The following is a 16,304-nucleotide window of genomic DNA, read 5'->3' on the forward strand; positions in this document are numbered from 1 at the left end:
TCGTCATCTCTAGTCAGAAACCTCCTAAGACCGGGACAGGTGTCGGTACATCAATGCACACGAGTCCTGGGAAAAAATGGTAGCTTCGTACGAAGCAATTCCATTCGGAAAGTTCCACGCAAGGATTTTCCAGTGGGACCTGTTGGACAAATGGTCCGGGTCCCATCTCCAGATACAGCAGCGGATAACCCGGTCGGCAAGAACCAGGGTGTCGCTGCGGTGGTGGCTGCAGAGGGCTCATCTACTAGAGGGCCGCAGATTCGGAATACAGGACTGGGTCCTGGTGACCACGGATGCCAGCCTTCGGGGCTGGGGTGCAGTCACACAGGGAATAAAATTCCAAGGACTATGGTCCAAACAGGAGTTTTCACTTAACATAAGTTTTCTGGAGATAAGAGCCATTTACAAGGCCCTAAGCAAAACAAGGCCCCTGCTTCACCAGCCATACTGTTCCAATTAGACAACATCACGGCACTCGCCCATGTAAACAGGCAGGGCGGCACAAGAAGCAGGAGGGCAATGGCAGAAGCCACAAGGATTCCCCGTTGGGCGGAAAATCATGTGGTAGCACTGGCAGCAGTGTTCATTCCGGGAGTGGACAACTGGGAAGCAGACTTCCGCAGCAGACTCCACCCGGGAGAATAGGGACTTCATCCAGAAGTCTTCCAAATGCTAGTAAACCGTTGGGAAAGACCACAGGTGGACATGATGGCGTCCCGCCTCAATAAAAAAGATATTGCGCCAGGTCAAGGGAACCTCAGGCGATCGCTGTGGACGCTCTAGTGACACCGCGGGTGTACCAGTCGGTTTATGTGTTCCCTCCTCTCCCTCTCATACCCAAGGTACTGAGGATAATAAGAAAAAGAGGAGTAAGAAGAACTATACTCATTGTTTCGGATTGGCCAAGAAGGGCTTGGTACCCGGAACTTCAAGAGATGATCTCAGAGGACCCATGGCCTCTGCCACTCAGACAGGATCTGCTGCAGCAGGGGCCCTGTCTGTTCAAATACTTACCGCGGCTGCGTTGACGGCATGGCGGTTGAACACCGGATCCTGAGTGAAAAAGGCATTCCGAAAGGTAGTCATTCTTATCCTGATCAAAGCCAGGAAGGATGTCAGCCTGAAGTTCAGACGTTGTAAGGGAGTGCTGCATATTCAGCCCCTTCTTTGTGCCCCAGTGGCACCTTGGGATCTCAAAGTGGTTTTGGAGTTCCTGGAATCACATTGGTTTGAGCCACTTAAAACCGTGGATTTGAAATATCTCACATGAAAAGTGGTCATGTGTTGACTTTCCATATGGATAGGGCAGAGTTGAGGACTCGTCCTCACTTTCTCCCGAAGGTGGTATCAGGTTTTCACTTGTACCAACCTATTGTGGTGCCTGCGGTGACTAGGGACCTGGAGGATTCCAAGTTACTGGACGTAGTCAGGGCCCTGAAAAATTATATTTCCAGGACGACTGGAGTCAGGAAAACTGACTCGCTGTTTATCCTAGATGCACCAAACAAGCTGGGTGCTCCTGCTTCTAAGCAGACTATAGCGCGCTGGATTTGTAGCACTATTCAGCTTGCGCATTCTGCGGTGGGACTACCGCAGCCTAAATCTCTAAAAGCCCATTCCACAAGGAAGGTGGGCTCATCTTGGGCGGCTGCCCGAGGGGTCTCGGCTTTACAACTTGGCCGAGCTGCTACTTGGTCAGGGGCAAACACGTTTGCAAAATTTTATAAATTTGATACCCTGGCTGAGTAGGACCTGGATTACTCTCATTCGGTGCTGCAGAGTCATCCGCACTCTCCCGCCCGTTTGGGAGCTTTGGTATAATCCCCATGGTCCTTACGGAGTCCCCAGCATCCACTAGGACGTCAGAGAAAATAAGATTTTACTCACCTGTAAATCTATTTCTCGTAGTCCGTAGTGGATGCTGGGCGCCCATCCCAAGTGCGGATTGTCTGCAATACTTGTAAATAGTTATTGTTACACAAATCGGGTTGTTATTGCGAACCATCTATTCAGAGGTTCCATTGTTATCATACTGTTAACCGGGGTTCCTATCACGAGTTATATGGTGTGATTGGTGTGGCTGGTATGAGTCTTACCCGGGATTCAAAATCCTTCCTTATTGTGTCAGCTCTTCCGGGCACAGTGTCCTAACTGAGGCTTGGAGGAGGGTCATAGGGGGAGGAGCCAGTGCACACCAGATAGTCCTAAAGCTTTCTTTAGATGTGCCCAGTCTCCTGCGGAGCCGTCTATTCCCCATGGTCCTTACGGAGTCCCCAGCATCCACTACGGACTACGAGAAATAGATTTACCGGTGAGTAAAATCTTATTTTTGGAGCCCCCCCCCCAAAAAAATAAATAAATAAATAAATCCACAGTAAAGCATGTGCGCGCGCCGAAAAAATGGGCATGGCCACGCACCAGAAGGGGCATGGTCACATACCACAAGGGGGGTGACCACTGAAAATGGGGCGTGCCAACATGACTATCACCTACCCGCTGTGTCGCCTCTCAGCACACTATCACCTCCCCCTTGTGTCACCTCTCAGCACACTATCACCTCCCCCTTGTGTAGTCTCTCAGCACACTATCACCTACCCCTTGTGTCGTCTCTCAGCACACCTTCATTAAATTTTTGCACATTAAGGCAGTAGAGTCCCCTTTTTACACAGTACGCAGGCAGAGTCCCCTTTTTACACAGTATGCAGGCAGAGTCCCCTTTTTACACAGTATGCAGGCAGAGTCCCCTTTTTACACAGTACGCAGGCAGAGTCCCCTTTTTACACAGTACACACAGTGCCAGATACACATTGCCCCACAGTGCCACTGCCAGATACACAATGCCCCACAGTGCCACTGCCAGATACACAATGCTCCACAGTGCTACTGCCCGATACACATTGCCCCACAGTGCCACTGCCAGACCCCCCCCCCTCCCCCCGCCCGCTGCCCCGCTCACCGCCGCAGCGCCTCTCCTACCGGACCTCAACGCACCAGCTGGGGGTATCTTCTCCGGCTGCGAGTATCTTGTCGGCACCGGTTCGTTAGCCAATCAGAGCTCGTGGACCGGCAGCCAATCAGAAGCAGGTCCGCGAGCTCTGATTGGCTACCAAACCAAGGAGACATGCCCCGCCACTGCCACACTGGACTGAGGGGTAGGAGAGGCGCTGCGCTCTCCTCCCCTCATATATATCATCACATAGCAGCGGGGTGGGGGACTGGCCGGGGACAGAGGAACAGTAACTGGGGCGAGTGGGCATGATGCCCACTCGCTGGGCCTGCCAAGGCGCCCAGGGCACATGCCCTGCTCGACCCCCCCTTAGTTACGCCTCTGATTATGTACGTTATGTACAACTTTCATTTTCTGTAGCTCTTACCTGGTTGTGTTACTACAACAACAACAACAGAACACAGAATCAGTGTCACTGGGAGTTATTGATCTGGGCCTGAGCTACTGCTGGTGTAAAACATCCGGCCACTTGAGGCATTTCAAGTAAATAGGGAGTACACTGCTCAAGAGAGACCTTCACAGAAAAATGTGCATACTTCTACATACAGTATGCAGAGCTGTATACACCTTGAGATCATCCAAATCTGCTTCTATAGTATCTGCACATGGTTTGTGACTAATCCTCCTCATCAGCGAACACTTATGCTTGCCCTATAAACCTCCAAATGGCTGAGGGCTGCTCCTCCCTAATGACAGTGAAATCTTCCAAACCAACTTATACTATAAAATAACGACACAAAGACATGTATTTTGGCAGAAAGTTGTTAGCCATTTATTATTATGATCTAATAACTAGAAACACCTGTAATCAAAATTAATTTTGAAATGTAAGAAAAAGAGTATGGTGGCCAGAAAAAAAGAACGGCTGAAATCCAACATCAAAAACCCCAAGCTAATTAAACTAACCCAATCAGTGAACCAATCAAACTACCATTCAAACATAGGTATCCACTCAGACCTTCTCCATGACTACCCACCCTGAAGGGTGATGACGCTGCCCCCTGTAGGGTGGTCCAGCAGATATAACAGTCAACGAAGGTGAGTGCACCTAAACAGCACCAAAACCGACTAACACTGTGACTACAAAATCAAACACAGAGAACCTGCTGCTCTTTTCCGCCAAACAAATAGTTAACGAAAACAAACGCTAACCACTCTAAACCAATGATAGCAACTAACTAAAAAAGGGGTGGGAGGGTGGGAAGGCAAAAAGAAGAGACCATAGCATAACCAGACACAGACAGATTTCTCCCCTAACACCACCCCTAAAATTTTCCTATTGGCCCATAACCTATCATGCCATGTCGCTCTACCACCAGCCAAGGAGGTTTAACTCTCTCCATTCCAATTATTGTCATTCTGCTTGCCTAGTAGCTGCAAAAGATACACCTCCAAAACGGCATGCTTTCGCTTACTTTCAGCTGTGCATAGGGTGCATTTCACTAAATACGCCCTGACTGAACTTTGCCTGTTCCTATCATAGTTACAAAACTGGATAAATGTCAAGATTACATTTGTAATTACAGCCATATTAAGGGGAGGCTCAGTGGACAAGTGCCTTGGGCCCCCCACCATGAGGGGGTCCTCGGGATGACCTCAGTGGCCACTTGCGACCAGCACTGCATTGGATAATCACCTCCACCCGCATGCATGGATCACAGTATACAGTTGCATTAAAACTTCAAACCCGAACCACCAGTCTGGGCAGCCCAGGCAAATACAGTAGGTGCTGGCTTGGCCTATTGATAGCCTACCATAAGGTCATCTGTCTCCTTTCTGGCCTCTCCCTATACATGATGAGTGGATCAGTCCTCCCTTTCATTCTACAGTTGACGTCTTCCCCATTGCTGAGCAACACACTGTAGGTCAGACTCTGGGCCGGATGTAATGATGCCTGAGTTCAGTGGCCGTGCAGGATGCCGGCCGAACTCTGACTTTTTTTTAAAGGGGCAATCATTTAAAACCATGCCTTGTACGTGATTGCTCCTTTTGAGTTCAGCTGGCATCCCGCACGGCCGCCGAACTCGGGCATCATTACATCTGGCCCTCAGTTTGTGTTGATTGAAGTAGATGTTTTCTATTATTGCAGCAATATCTGCTGTGATCAAATAAGCAGCAATTACAAGCACCTTAATAACTAATAGCACGGTCAGTAAAATATACTCTTAATTAATAAATTATATTAACAACAGTATAATACATCCAATTCTAAAAAATAAGTGTACTGTCACAGTTGTAATAACATATGCTGTAATGTGAATTTATTCATCATGCCCCCTTCCTCGCTGCCCAGCCTCACATGTCCCCCTTCCTCGCTGCCCAGCCTCTCATGTCCCCCTTCCTCGCTGCCCAGCCTCTCATGTCCCCCTTCCTCGCTGCCCAGCCTCTCATGCACCCCTTCCTCGCTGCCCAGCCTCTCATGCACCCCTTCCTCGCTGCCCAGCCTCTCATGCACCCCTTCCTCGCTGCCCAGCCTCTCATGCACCCCTTCCTCGCTGCCCAGCCTCTCATGCACCCCTTCCTCGCTGCCCAGCCTCTCATGTACCCCTTCCTCGCTGGCCAGCCTCTCATTCCCCCCTTCCACGCTGCCTAGCCTCACATGTCCCCCTTCCTCGCTGCCCAGCCTCACATGTCCCCCTTCCTCGCTGCCCAGCCTCTCATGTCCCCTTCCTCGCTGCCTAGCCTCTCATGTCCCCCTTCCACGCTACTTAGACCCACATGTCCCCCTTCCTCGCTGCCCAGCCTCACATGTCCCCCTTCCTCGCTGCCCAGCCTCTCATGCACCCCTTCCTCGCTGCCCAGCCTCTCATGCACCCCTTGCTCGCTGCCCAGCCTCTCATGCACCCCTTGCTCACTGCCCAGCCTCTCATGCACCCCTTCCTCGCTGCCCAGCCTCTCATGCACCCTTTCCTCGCTGCCCAGCCTCTCATGGACCCATTCCTCGCTGCCCAGCCACTCATGCACCCCTTCCTCGCTGCCCAGCCTCTCATGCACCCCTTCCTCGCTGCCCAGCCTCTCATGCACCCCTTCCTCGCTGCCCAGCCTCTCATGCACCCCTTCTTCGCTGCCCAGCCTCTCATGCACCCCTTCTTCACTGCCCAGCCACTCATGCACCCCTTCCTCGCTGCCCAGCCTCTCATGCACCCCTTCCTCGCTGCCCAGCCTCTCATGCACCCCTTCTTCACTGCCCAGCCTCTCATGCACCCCTTCTTCACTGCCGAGCCTCTCATGCACCCCTTCCTCGCTGCCCAGCCACTCATGCACCCCTTCCTCGCTGCCCAGCCTCTCATGCACCCCTTCCTCGCTGCCCAGCCTCTCATGCACCCCTTCCTCGCTGCCCAGCCTCTCATGCACCCCTTCTTCACTGCCCAGCCTCTCATGCACCCCTTCCTCGCTGCCCAGCCACTCATGCACCCCTTCCTCGCTGCCCAGCCTCTCATGCATCCCTTCTTCATTATGCCCAACTGTCTCTGCCATCTCCTCTCACTGCTCACCCTAACTGGATCCCCTGACCCCTTAATCTAGCTCTGTTTTATAATGGCGTAATTCAACTTGAGAACTATTTGTATGTGTACATTACACTTTACTGCAACCATACTCTACACTTACCGTCTCCTCACTCTTCACACAAAGGACATGACACCACAGCCAGTGGGATCTCCTGGCTCTTATATAACTTGGCTCGCCACCCTGAATATCAAGAGAAATGCAGAGAGGAGATTAGAGAGATAATAACGGGAGACCATACAGCACACTTGGAATGGTGAGTACTGTACATTGAATTACTCTGTAAACAAATGTAAGAAATGTATAAAAAAAAAAACCAGACCGTTACTAGCAATGATCAATTATCTGACTGTAAATAGATACAGCACAATGATGTCTATTAATATATTTGTCTCCCTTATCTGTTCTCTAGGGATGACTTGTCCCTGCTCCCATTTACCACCATGTGTATTAAGGAGAGCCTGCGACTACATCCCCCTGTAACAACAGTGTCTAGATGCTGTTCTGCAGATATCACATTGCATGATGGGAAGGTCATTCCTAAAGGTATTATCTCACTTTTTGGTTGTATAAATCAGATTTGAAATACTCTCATCCGCTGAACAACACTTTAAAAGGATTCCCGTCTATTTCAACTAATAATTTAAGAGTTGATAAAGACCAATAGCAATTTATGGATTTTTTTTAAATAAACCGTAATCAATGTATAAATAGTTATGCTAAAATGTTATAGAAGAATAACTGTGTATACAGATAGGGGGTCAATCAAATTAGGTACATGTTTGGTCCAGCGAGCATGTCTCATGGCGAATTCACAGAGGAATTACATTTGCAATCCAATTCCAAAATCTCATTGCTTTTCTAGATTAAATTTGGGTTTTTTGCGTGCATGCCCTAAGCAGGTAAAAAATGTAGGGAAAATCTTTATTTGTAGGTAAAATATCAGAACACCCTGCCTGCAGAAACTCTAGTACACTCCTCCCAATGAATAATCATGCACTTGGAGGGGTTTTTAAATAGCATAATTTGGGCAAAAAAGACGTGTGCGTTTTCAGGAAAATTTCTCTAGAAAACTCAATAATGGGTTAAATGATGTTGAAGAGGTACGTGGATGTGTTGTATTGATTGGTAAAAGTGATTTTATTTATAAAATATAAGTGATTTATAAAAACACCGAAAATTACTACAGGATGATTATCCCATATCCAAATATTCCGAAATACTGCATTTCTTGAGTGAGAGTGAGATAGTGAAACCTTTTGTTTTTTGATGGCTCAATGTACACAAACTTTGTTTAATACACAAAAGTATTAAAAATATTGTATTAAATGACCTTCAGGCTGTGTGTATAAGGTGTATATGAAACATAAATGAATTGTGTGAATGTAGACACACTTTGTTTAATGCACAAAGTTATTAAAAATATTGGCTAAAATTACCTTCAGGCTGTGTGTATAAGGTATATATTAAACATTAATGCATAGTAAACATTAATGCATGGGACTTGGTTCCCATCGCCATGATATCTCATTATGGTATGCAATTATTACAAAATACGGAAAAATCCGATATCCAAAATACTTCTGGTCTCAAGATTTTGGATATGGGATACTCAACCTGTATACAAATATTTTTCTCTACCCCAACATGCTGGAAATACTTTACTTTCATAAAAACACTTGCTTGCTATCATTTTAAAAGTGCACCCGTCATCCATTTGACACCTTTTAAAAATCTTACTTTCATTATAATCACTAACAGCCTTCCATATGCTTCTGCTATCTTGGTTATTATCAACTTCTTGGGGTCCAGAATGGTTTCCCCACTCTTTCATGCACTTCTCCCAGGTTGCTTTGGTGCAAAAGTCACGCAACCTCACCGGGCCTACAGCAAAGTGGCACTTCTAATTGGATCTCACATTTCACGTTTACGTGCATTTTGCGATGGGAATACATACATAGTATACCGACAGCGGCATCCCACCATCCAAAATTCCAGCAGCGAGCGCAGCAAGTTCTCCTCACGGGCCATGTGGCGAGCTTGGCTACTTACTGCAGTTATCTGTAGCGCAGTAATACAAATTTAATGGAGTTGTTATAAATGTATAAATCACGTTAGGTATGTTTTTCTGTAGTTTAAATAACACTACTATGTATGAAGGTTATGTTGCAGGAAAAGTGGTTGTAAGAACACGTTGTACCTGCGAATTACAGCCCATGTCAAAATGTGCACTCTTCGTGTTTGCAAAAGACAACTCCTTCTGATGCTTCACATGTGGTCAGTGTTATTTTTGGATAAAGGATGATGTCAGTTGTGAGAGTGCTCCTATAAGCACGAAGCAGTTAATGCCATCTGAAGATGGTGTTAACCAATACTTACCTACTCTCCTGGAATGTGCGGGAGACTCCTGATTTTTTGTGTGATGTCCCACAGATCTCAGAACTGTGGGTTCATAACCCGCATTCTTCCTACTTCCTAGTGATGTGCCTAGGGAGGACTGCCTCCCGCGAGTACTCTCCACCCCCAGAGTGTTCATCTTCATCTCCTCTCCAGGCTTCTCCTGGAGAGGAGAATTAAAAAAATCGGTTAGTATGCATTAACCTATGGGGCTAAGCTCCTAAAGGTAAGAGCTTGCTGCAAAAAACAGAATAATGGGGGCAGCAGTCTGTAGAGTTAATTAACCTTTTGAAAGAGATATTTGTAATATCACCTGTATAAGGCTATTATTACATAGCCCTGCTACTTAAATGATGCTTCAGTTTTCACATGATATAAGTAAAAATGGGTTTGATGCAGTAGCCTTTATGACCTTTATAATAAACTCCATAGACAAGGGACAAAACCATTAAATGGGATGGTATCGGGATTCCAGTGGTTAAAATAACAACAGCGGTATTCCAATGCGCAGAATCCTGCCACCTGTTAGATGACTATTTTATCCCTAACCCCCCCTCCCCCCCTTACCCGGAGTCTGACCCTAGCCTTTGCTGGTGGTGCCTAAACCTACCTCCCCCGCAGCCAAAACCTAACCCGGGTCCCCCACAGCCTAACCCTCCCTCGCCGCAGCCTACTCTAACCCCCAGACACACACACGCACACACACACACACACACACACACACACAGCCCAACCCTTACCTCCCCTGTACTGCCTAAACCTACATGGCTTAACACTAACCATCTCCAGCGCACTTATGTTCGAGATGCTGACAGTCGGGGTTCCGGTGCCAGTATGGTGATCGATGTCAGGATCCTGGCGTCTGTGTTTCCAGTATCCCGAATGCCGGCAGGTTGACCGGATCCCCATTACATGGCCTTGAAATAGTTAGTGCACTTCCTCAATAGACATACTGGAAAGTCAGCAAACTACAGCAGTTGATTGGTCTGCATGAAGATAAAGAAAAAGCAAGTGGATATGTCTGAGCCACAGAACACACTAAACGCTTCTGCTCTTATTTCACGTTACTACAAGCATTTACAATCACAATTGTTGAATGTTTGTTTGCATGCTTGTGTAGTAGGAACAGTTGTGCCACTTGGTCAGTTTTCAGTGATTGGGGCTGAGAGAAGGCACTTGGTTTCTGCTGTTATATTAATGTGACTGCCTATGACAGTAATCATCTCACAGTAGATGCCAGTTTTACATGTTGGATTAAAATCAATAAATAATCATGACCAATTTTATTAGATACTTGTAAATATCTTTCTTTTTCATTTTCCAAGGAAACACCTGTTTGATAAGTATTTATGGCACCCACCACAATCCTGTTGTTTGGCCAAACCCTGAGGTACAAAACTTTCTACATCTTTGTGTGCATGGTGTCAGCTTTCATAATCATTGACTAGTCCTTAGCCATGATGTCTGCTTTTCTAGGTGTATGATCCATATCGCTTTGATCCAGACAATATACAGGAAAGGTCTTCCCATGCTTTTGTACCTTTCTCAGCTGGACCCAGGTAAGGATGCGACAAAGTATTGACTCTATTAACTTGCTGAAAATTTGAGAGGTTGCTGTCTGTAGCCTTATTTCACATAACTCCATCAGCCTCTTTATTTTTGTTGACGTCTCAGTAATAAGTTTTGTCAAGTCAAATCCTTCTTGGTTACTGTATACAGTGCATGCGGAAAGTATTCCCTGCGCTTCACTTTTTCCACATTTTGTTATGTTACAGCCTTATTCCAAAATGGAATAAATTCATTTTTGTCCTCAAAGTTTTTTTTAGATTTTTGCAAATGTATTAAAAGTAAAAAACTTAAGAAATCACATGTACATAAGTATTCACAGCCTTTGCTCAATACTTTGCTGATGCACCTTTGGCAGCAATTACATCCTCAAGTATTTTTCAATATAATGCCACAAGCTCCTTCAGGTTAGATGGGAAGCGTCGGTGCACAGCCATTTTCAGATCTCTCCAGAGATGTTCAATCGGATTCAAGTCTGGTCTCTGGCTGCGACACTCAAGGACATTCACAGAGTTGTTCTGAAGCCACTCCTTTGATATCTTGACTGTGTGCTTAGGGTCTTTGTCCTGCTTAAAGATGAACAGTCATCCCAGTCTGAGGTAAAGAGTGCTCTGGAGCAGGTTTTCATCCAGAATGTCTCTGTACATTGCTGCATTCATCTTTCCCACTATCCTGACTAGTCTCCCAGTTCCTGCCACTGAAAATATCCCCACAGCATGATGCTGCTACCACCATGCTTCACTGTAGGGATGGTATTGGACTGGTGATGAGCGGTGCCCGGTTTCCTCCAAACATTACGCCTGGCAATCACGCCAAAGAGTTCAATCTTTGTCTCAGTAGACCAGAGAATTTTGTTTCTCATGGTCTGAGAGTCCTTCAGGTGTATTTTGGCAAAGTCCAGGTGGTCTGCCATGTGCTTTTTACTAAGGAGTGGCTTCTGTCTGGCCACTGTACTATACATGCCTGATTGGTGGATTGCTGCAGAGATGGTTGTCCTTCTGGAAGGTTCTCCTCTCTCCACAGAGGAATGCTGTAGCTCTGACAGAGTGACCAACGGGTTCTAGGTCACCTCCCTGACTAGGGCCCTTCTTCCCCGATCCCTCAGTTTAGATGGCTGGCCAGATCTAGGAAGAGTCCTGGTGGTTCCGAACTTCTTCCATTTATGGCTAATGGAGGCCACTGTGCTCATTGGGACCTTCAAAACAGCAGATATTTTTCTGTACCCTTCGCCAGATATGTACTTCAAGACAATTATGTCTCGAAGGTCTACAGACAATTACTTTGACTTCATGCTTGGTTTGTGCTCAGACATGCACTGTCAAGTGTGGAACCTTATATAGACAGGTGTGTGCCTTTCCAAATCATGTCCAATCAACTGAATTTACCACAGGTGGACTCCAATTAAGCTGTAGGAACATCTCAAGGATGATCAGTGGAAACAGGATGCACCTTAGCTCAATTATGAGCTTCATGGCAAAGGCTGTGAATACTTATGTACATGTGATTTCTTAGTTTTTTATTTTTAATAAATTAGCAAAAATCTAAAAAAAACTTTTCACGTTGTCATTATGGGGTATTGTACGTAGAATTTTGAGGGGGAAAAATGAATTTATTCTATTTTGGAATAAGGCTGTAACATAACAAAATGTGGAAAAAGTGAAGCGCTGTGAATACTTTCCGGATGCACTGTATCTATTCAAATTCTGTTTAAATCAAAATCTGTTAATAACATATGGAATAAAGCACACTATTACTATGTAAACATGGCAAAATGTGCATCCTTTTTATTTTTCACCATTTCTAATCAAACATAGAAGGGGTTTATCATGCTCACATTTGGTTATCTTATTGTCTAATTGGAAATGTATAATTGGTGGCTATGGGTCGGCAGTAACTATTGCTGCATATCACAATAATACGTAATGGTGTAGCGCTGCAATTTACCATTTTGAAATTGTTTATTTATAATTTTTGCAGTTTCACCCAAAAAAGTAAAAATATCAGCATATATATGGGATACAAGGTTAGCACACTTGTATATAAGAAATGTACGAAGCAAACCAATACAGCAATTATGACAAAATTAGTTTACAGTACATAATAATAATCAGGAGCATAGAACAGAGCATTAAAAGCAAATGAATCATAAATAAAACCCCCACATAATTTTAGAAAAAGTGAGACGGGTACCCAGATGCGCCCCTATGCCCCTGGACCACAGAAACAGGAGTACAGTGGATATCGGTATGACAGAAACATAATCATGTTTGTACCATCAGAGCTAAGTATGGCAGGAGTGTGCTGACCTAACACCCCTAAAACATGGACTAGAAAAACAAACACCCCCCCAAGTCCCCCCTCCCCCTGTAGAACCAAACTCCCATCTTATGACCTACCTGGATCCCTGAAATCCCTCCCTAACTATGCCACTAAACCTTGAGGGCAACCAACCCCATAAACCCTTAGGGCATGGTGAGTACAACAATTATCTCAAAAAACAGAAAGGAGTGGTGACCCCAGCCTGGGATCAATAAGCCAGCGTATAGACTCCCAGAGATAGTAGACAAAGCCTTTTAACAAACACAAAGGGCAGTGCAGCAATACTGATCAAATCCAGAGACACTGCAAATCCAATAAGTGTGCAAAGTAATATTGAAAATAATATGCAGACAGGCTATAAAAATAAATAAAATCATTACAACAAATAGAATTTAGGACAAAGCAAACAATAACAATAGAGGCACAATGGAAGTACAGCATAAATCCTTCAAGGTGGGTCAGCCCTTCTGGAGTCCTGCAGGACATGAACGGGTGTAGTATGGTTTGCCGGTGGTCGTAGTCCCGGCGACCAGCATACCGGCGCTGGAATCCCGACCGCCGGCATATCGACAGCTGGGCAAGCGCAAATGAGCCCCTTGCGGGCTCGCTGCGCTCACCATGCTGTGGGCATGGTGGCGCATTCCCAAGAGGGAGAAAAGATGTCAGTATGCCGGCAGTCGGGATTCCGGCGCTGGTAAGGTGGTCGCCCGGCCGCCGGCAACCTGAAGACCACCCGACATGAACATCCCAGGTACGAGAAAATCCCAGGTATAGACATTTAAGGGAGAATGAGTCCCAACACATAAATTCAGAAGAAACATAAATCCCTGAAGCAATGTTGGTGTAGCAAATATTGTCAGAAGAAGTCTCAAGGGAGAAAGTATCAACCATGAATTAACCATAATTCCAGAATTTGCTCAGGAGCATTCCCCTCCACTCTCTCATGCACAGCATCCAGGCATACCACAGTAGGAGAGTCACAATGTAAGGTCGGTGTGGCAAATAATGTTAAAGAAAATCTCGAGGAAAAAGTTGTGGGGAAAGCACGAGGGGCACTCACAATGACGGATATTGACCCCAAAAACAGGATTTGCTGAGGTGCAATCCCCTCCACTCTCTCAGGTACAGCATTCAGGTATACTGCAGAGGGTGCCGAATCTAAGCAGCCAAGGTATAAAGCAGCACGGAGCTCTGCCACTCGTGCCGCCATCCTATCCTCCGACTCCAAAAAAGCTTGAAGGATTTACACCACGACTCTCACAATAAAAAGTCAAGGGGAGTGCTAAAGCCATAAAGAAACAGCAACAGAGACCGGGAACAGGAGATCCACAGCTTTCAGGAGTGCTGAGCACTGCAGGGGAAATGTCACGTAAGTATAGCAGGATAGACGTCCCTCCAAATAGCATCCTGTATCCAAGAGCAGAGAGGGGACTTGGGAGAATGCAGTGCAGTGCGGAGCTGTTATCAAAAGTGGTGCCAACAGGTCAGCAGGACAGTGTTCCTCAGCAGGCAGACCACAGCAGAAAAAGTCAGGCAAGGTGGATGATCCCCGCAGTCATGTCTTGGGAAGTCAGCGGGAGCAAGCCAGAGGAGGGAGGAGGCACAGAGCAGCGCTCTCCGTCGAAGCTCAGACAGCGGTGCTGCACCCCCCTGCACTCCCAGAATATACTCAGGCCGGAGCTCCGCAACACACCAAAACAGGTCACAGGCAAAGGGGAGGCAAAAACAGGATCACATACACCACTCAACCCCTCAGGACCCGCTCATACACTGATCCAAGGTCAGTCAGACGTCTATACATGACTACGGGATGATACACAGGAGGATTAGGCTGGGGAGCTCTCAGACCCACGTCCTACTCCATGCCTAGTTAGGACACGCCCCGCAATTTACCATTTTACCACGTCGTGGCCACTCTACTTGGCAATTCATCACCGGCGGCTTTACACTCCCAGCAATAGGGAATAGAGATACAGTATGCCCAGTTAATGTCTGTACATGCACATAGTTATTAGTCATAGCAGGGATCCATTGAAGCCTCTTTTCAGTTATGCTTTTACTATATACAGGGGGCAGGTTTGAGTAAGAAGAGATCACCCAGTCTCTTAGCTCCTTTCAAACAAGTAGTTTAATTATGTAAAATACAACTATAAATAAGATCTCCTTAATGGTCCTGCTCTTCTTTATAGCCAGGAGTGAGACTTCTTCCTACCTAGGAATGACTACAGTACAGTATTTAACATCTGACTTCTTAACACATATCTGCTCACCACAAACAGAACAGTTGCTGGTGTCTCACTGCAGCACTCGGGCAGTGATATGTAGAAAACTATCTATTCAACATCATATTATTTTATTAGCTGATCTCATGAGTTTGTAAGAATATGCAAAATGCTGTGGAATATGTGTGCGTGAAATAGCTGGTAGTAATACAGGTTGAGTATCCCTTACCCAAAATGCTTGGGACCAGAGGTATTTTGGATATGGGATTTTTCCGTATTTTGGAATAATTGCATACCATAATGAGATATCATGGTGATGGGACCTAAATCTAAGCACAGAATGCATTTATGTTTCATATACACCTTATACACACAGCCTGAAGGTCATTTTAGCCAATATTTTTTATAACTTTGTGCATTAAACAAAGTGTGTCTACATTCACACAATTCATTTATGTTTCATATACACCTTATACACACAGCCTGAAGGTCATTTAATACAATATTTTTTAATAACTTTGTGTATTAAACAAAGTTTGTGTACATTGAGCCATCAAAAAACAAAGGTTTCACTATCTCACTCTCACTCAAAAAAGTCCGTATTTCGGAATATTCCGTATTTCGGAATATTTGGATATGGGATACTCAACCTGTAATAATACTAATCATACATATAAGGATGCAGCATAAACTGTGTGTCTCCATATAAATGTGTACATAAATATATTTTCATCAGGATTAGATGTTTAAAAACTCTTGTTATCTCGATTAATATTTCTTTTTAACTCCCAGGAATTGTATTGGACAAAACTTTGCCATGGCTGAGATAAAGGTGGTGCTGGCTCTCACTCTTCTCAAGTTCAAAGTGAGCTTGGATGAAAGCAAAGTTGTGCGCAGGAAGCCTGAGCTAATCCTACGAGCAGAGGGCGGTCTGTGGCTGCAGGTGGAGCCACTTAAACCGTAGTGTTACATCAGTGTTGGGACGTCCTACATTCAGTAAAATCTCAAACCGTGACATAAATGTTTGTTATAATTGTATGTAAAATCATGTAACAAAATTAAAGGCACTATAATCCTAAAATTTTTTTCCTTTTGATTAAAATCGACTTGACAGCTACATTAAATGGAGCCAGGTCTGGATTAAGGTTTGTGGGGGCCCAAGGAAAAACTAAATTAAGAGAGCTCCCTTTAATAAAATGGCCGCTTGTCTTGCCCCCCGCCTTCTGAATATTAGGCAATGTCATAGTGATGCTTGCTCATAGAACATGGGTAATGGATACTACTGC

General features: G+C 45.5%; 1 protein-coding gene across 2 annotated transcripts in view; it reads left to right on the plus strand.

The window, feature by feature from the left end:
* The window catches only part of LOC135034908 (ultra-long-chain fatty acid omega-hydroxylase-like), a 106,179-nt gene extending 90,091 nt beyond the window's left edge, over window positions 1–16,088 (plus strand). For both annotated transcript variants that reach the window (XM_063954300.1, XM_063954301.1), the window contains exons 9-13: window positions 6,641–6,770; window positions 6,927–7,060; window positions 10,237–10,301; window positions 10,388–10,470; window positions 15,811–16,088. In XM_063954300.1, coding sequence (XP_063810370.1) covers window positions 6,641–6,770; window positions 6,927–7,060; window positions 10,237–10,301; window positions 10,388–10,470; window positions 15,811–15,982 — 584 coding nt within the window. In that variant the 3' untranslated portion in view covers window positions 15,983–16,088. The remainder of the gene's footprint in view (window positions 1–6,640; window positions 6,771–6,926; window positions 7,061–10,236; window positions 10,302–10,387; window positions 10,471–15,810) is intronic.
* The last annotated feature ends 216 nt before the right edge of the window (window positions 16,089–16,304 follow it).

This window comes from Pseudophryne corroboree, chromosome 2 (genome assembly GCF_028390025.1).
Source record: "Pseudophryne corroboree isolate aPseCor3 chromosome 2, aPseCor3.hap2, whole genome shotgun sequence".
NCBI lineage: Eukaryota > Metazoa > Chordata > Amphibia > Anura > Myobatrachidae > Pseudophryne > Pseudophryne corroboree.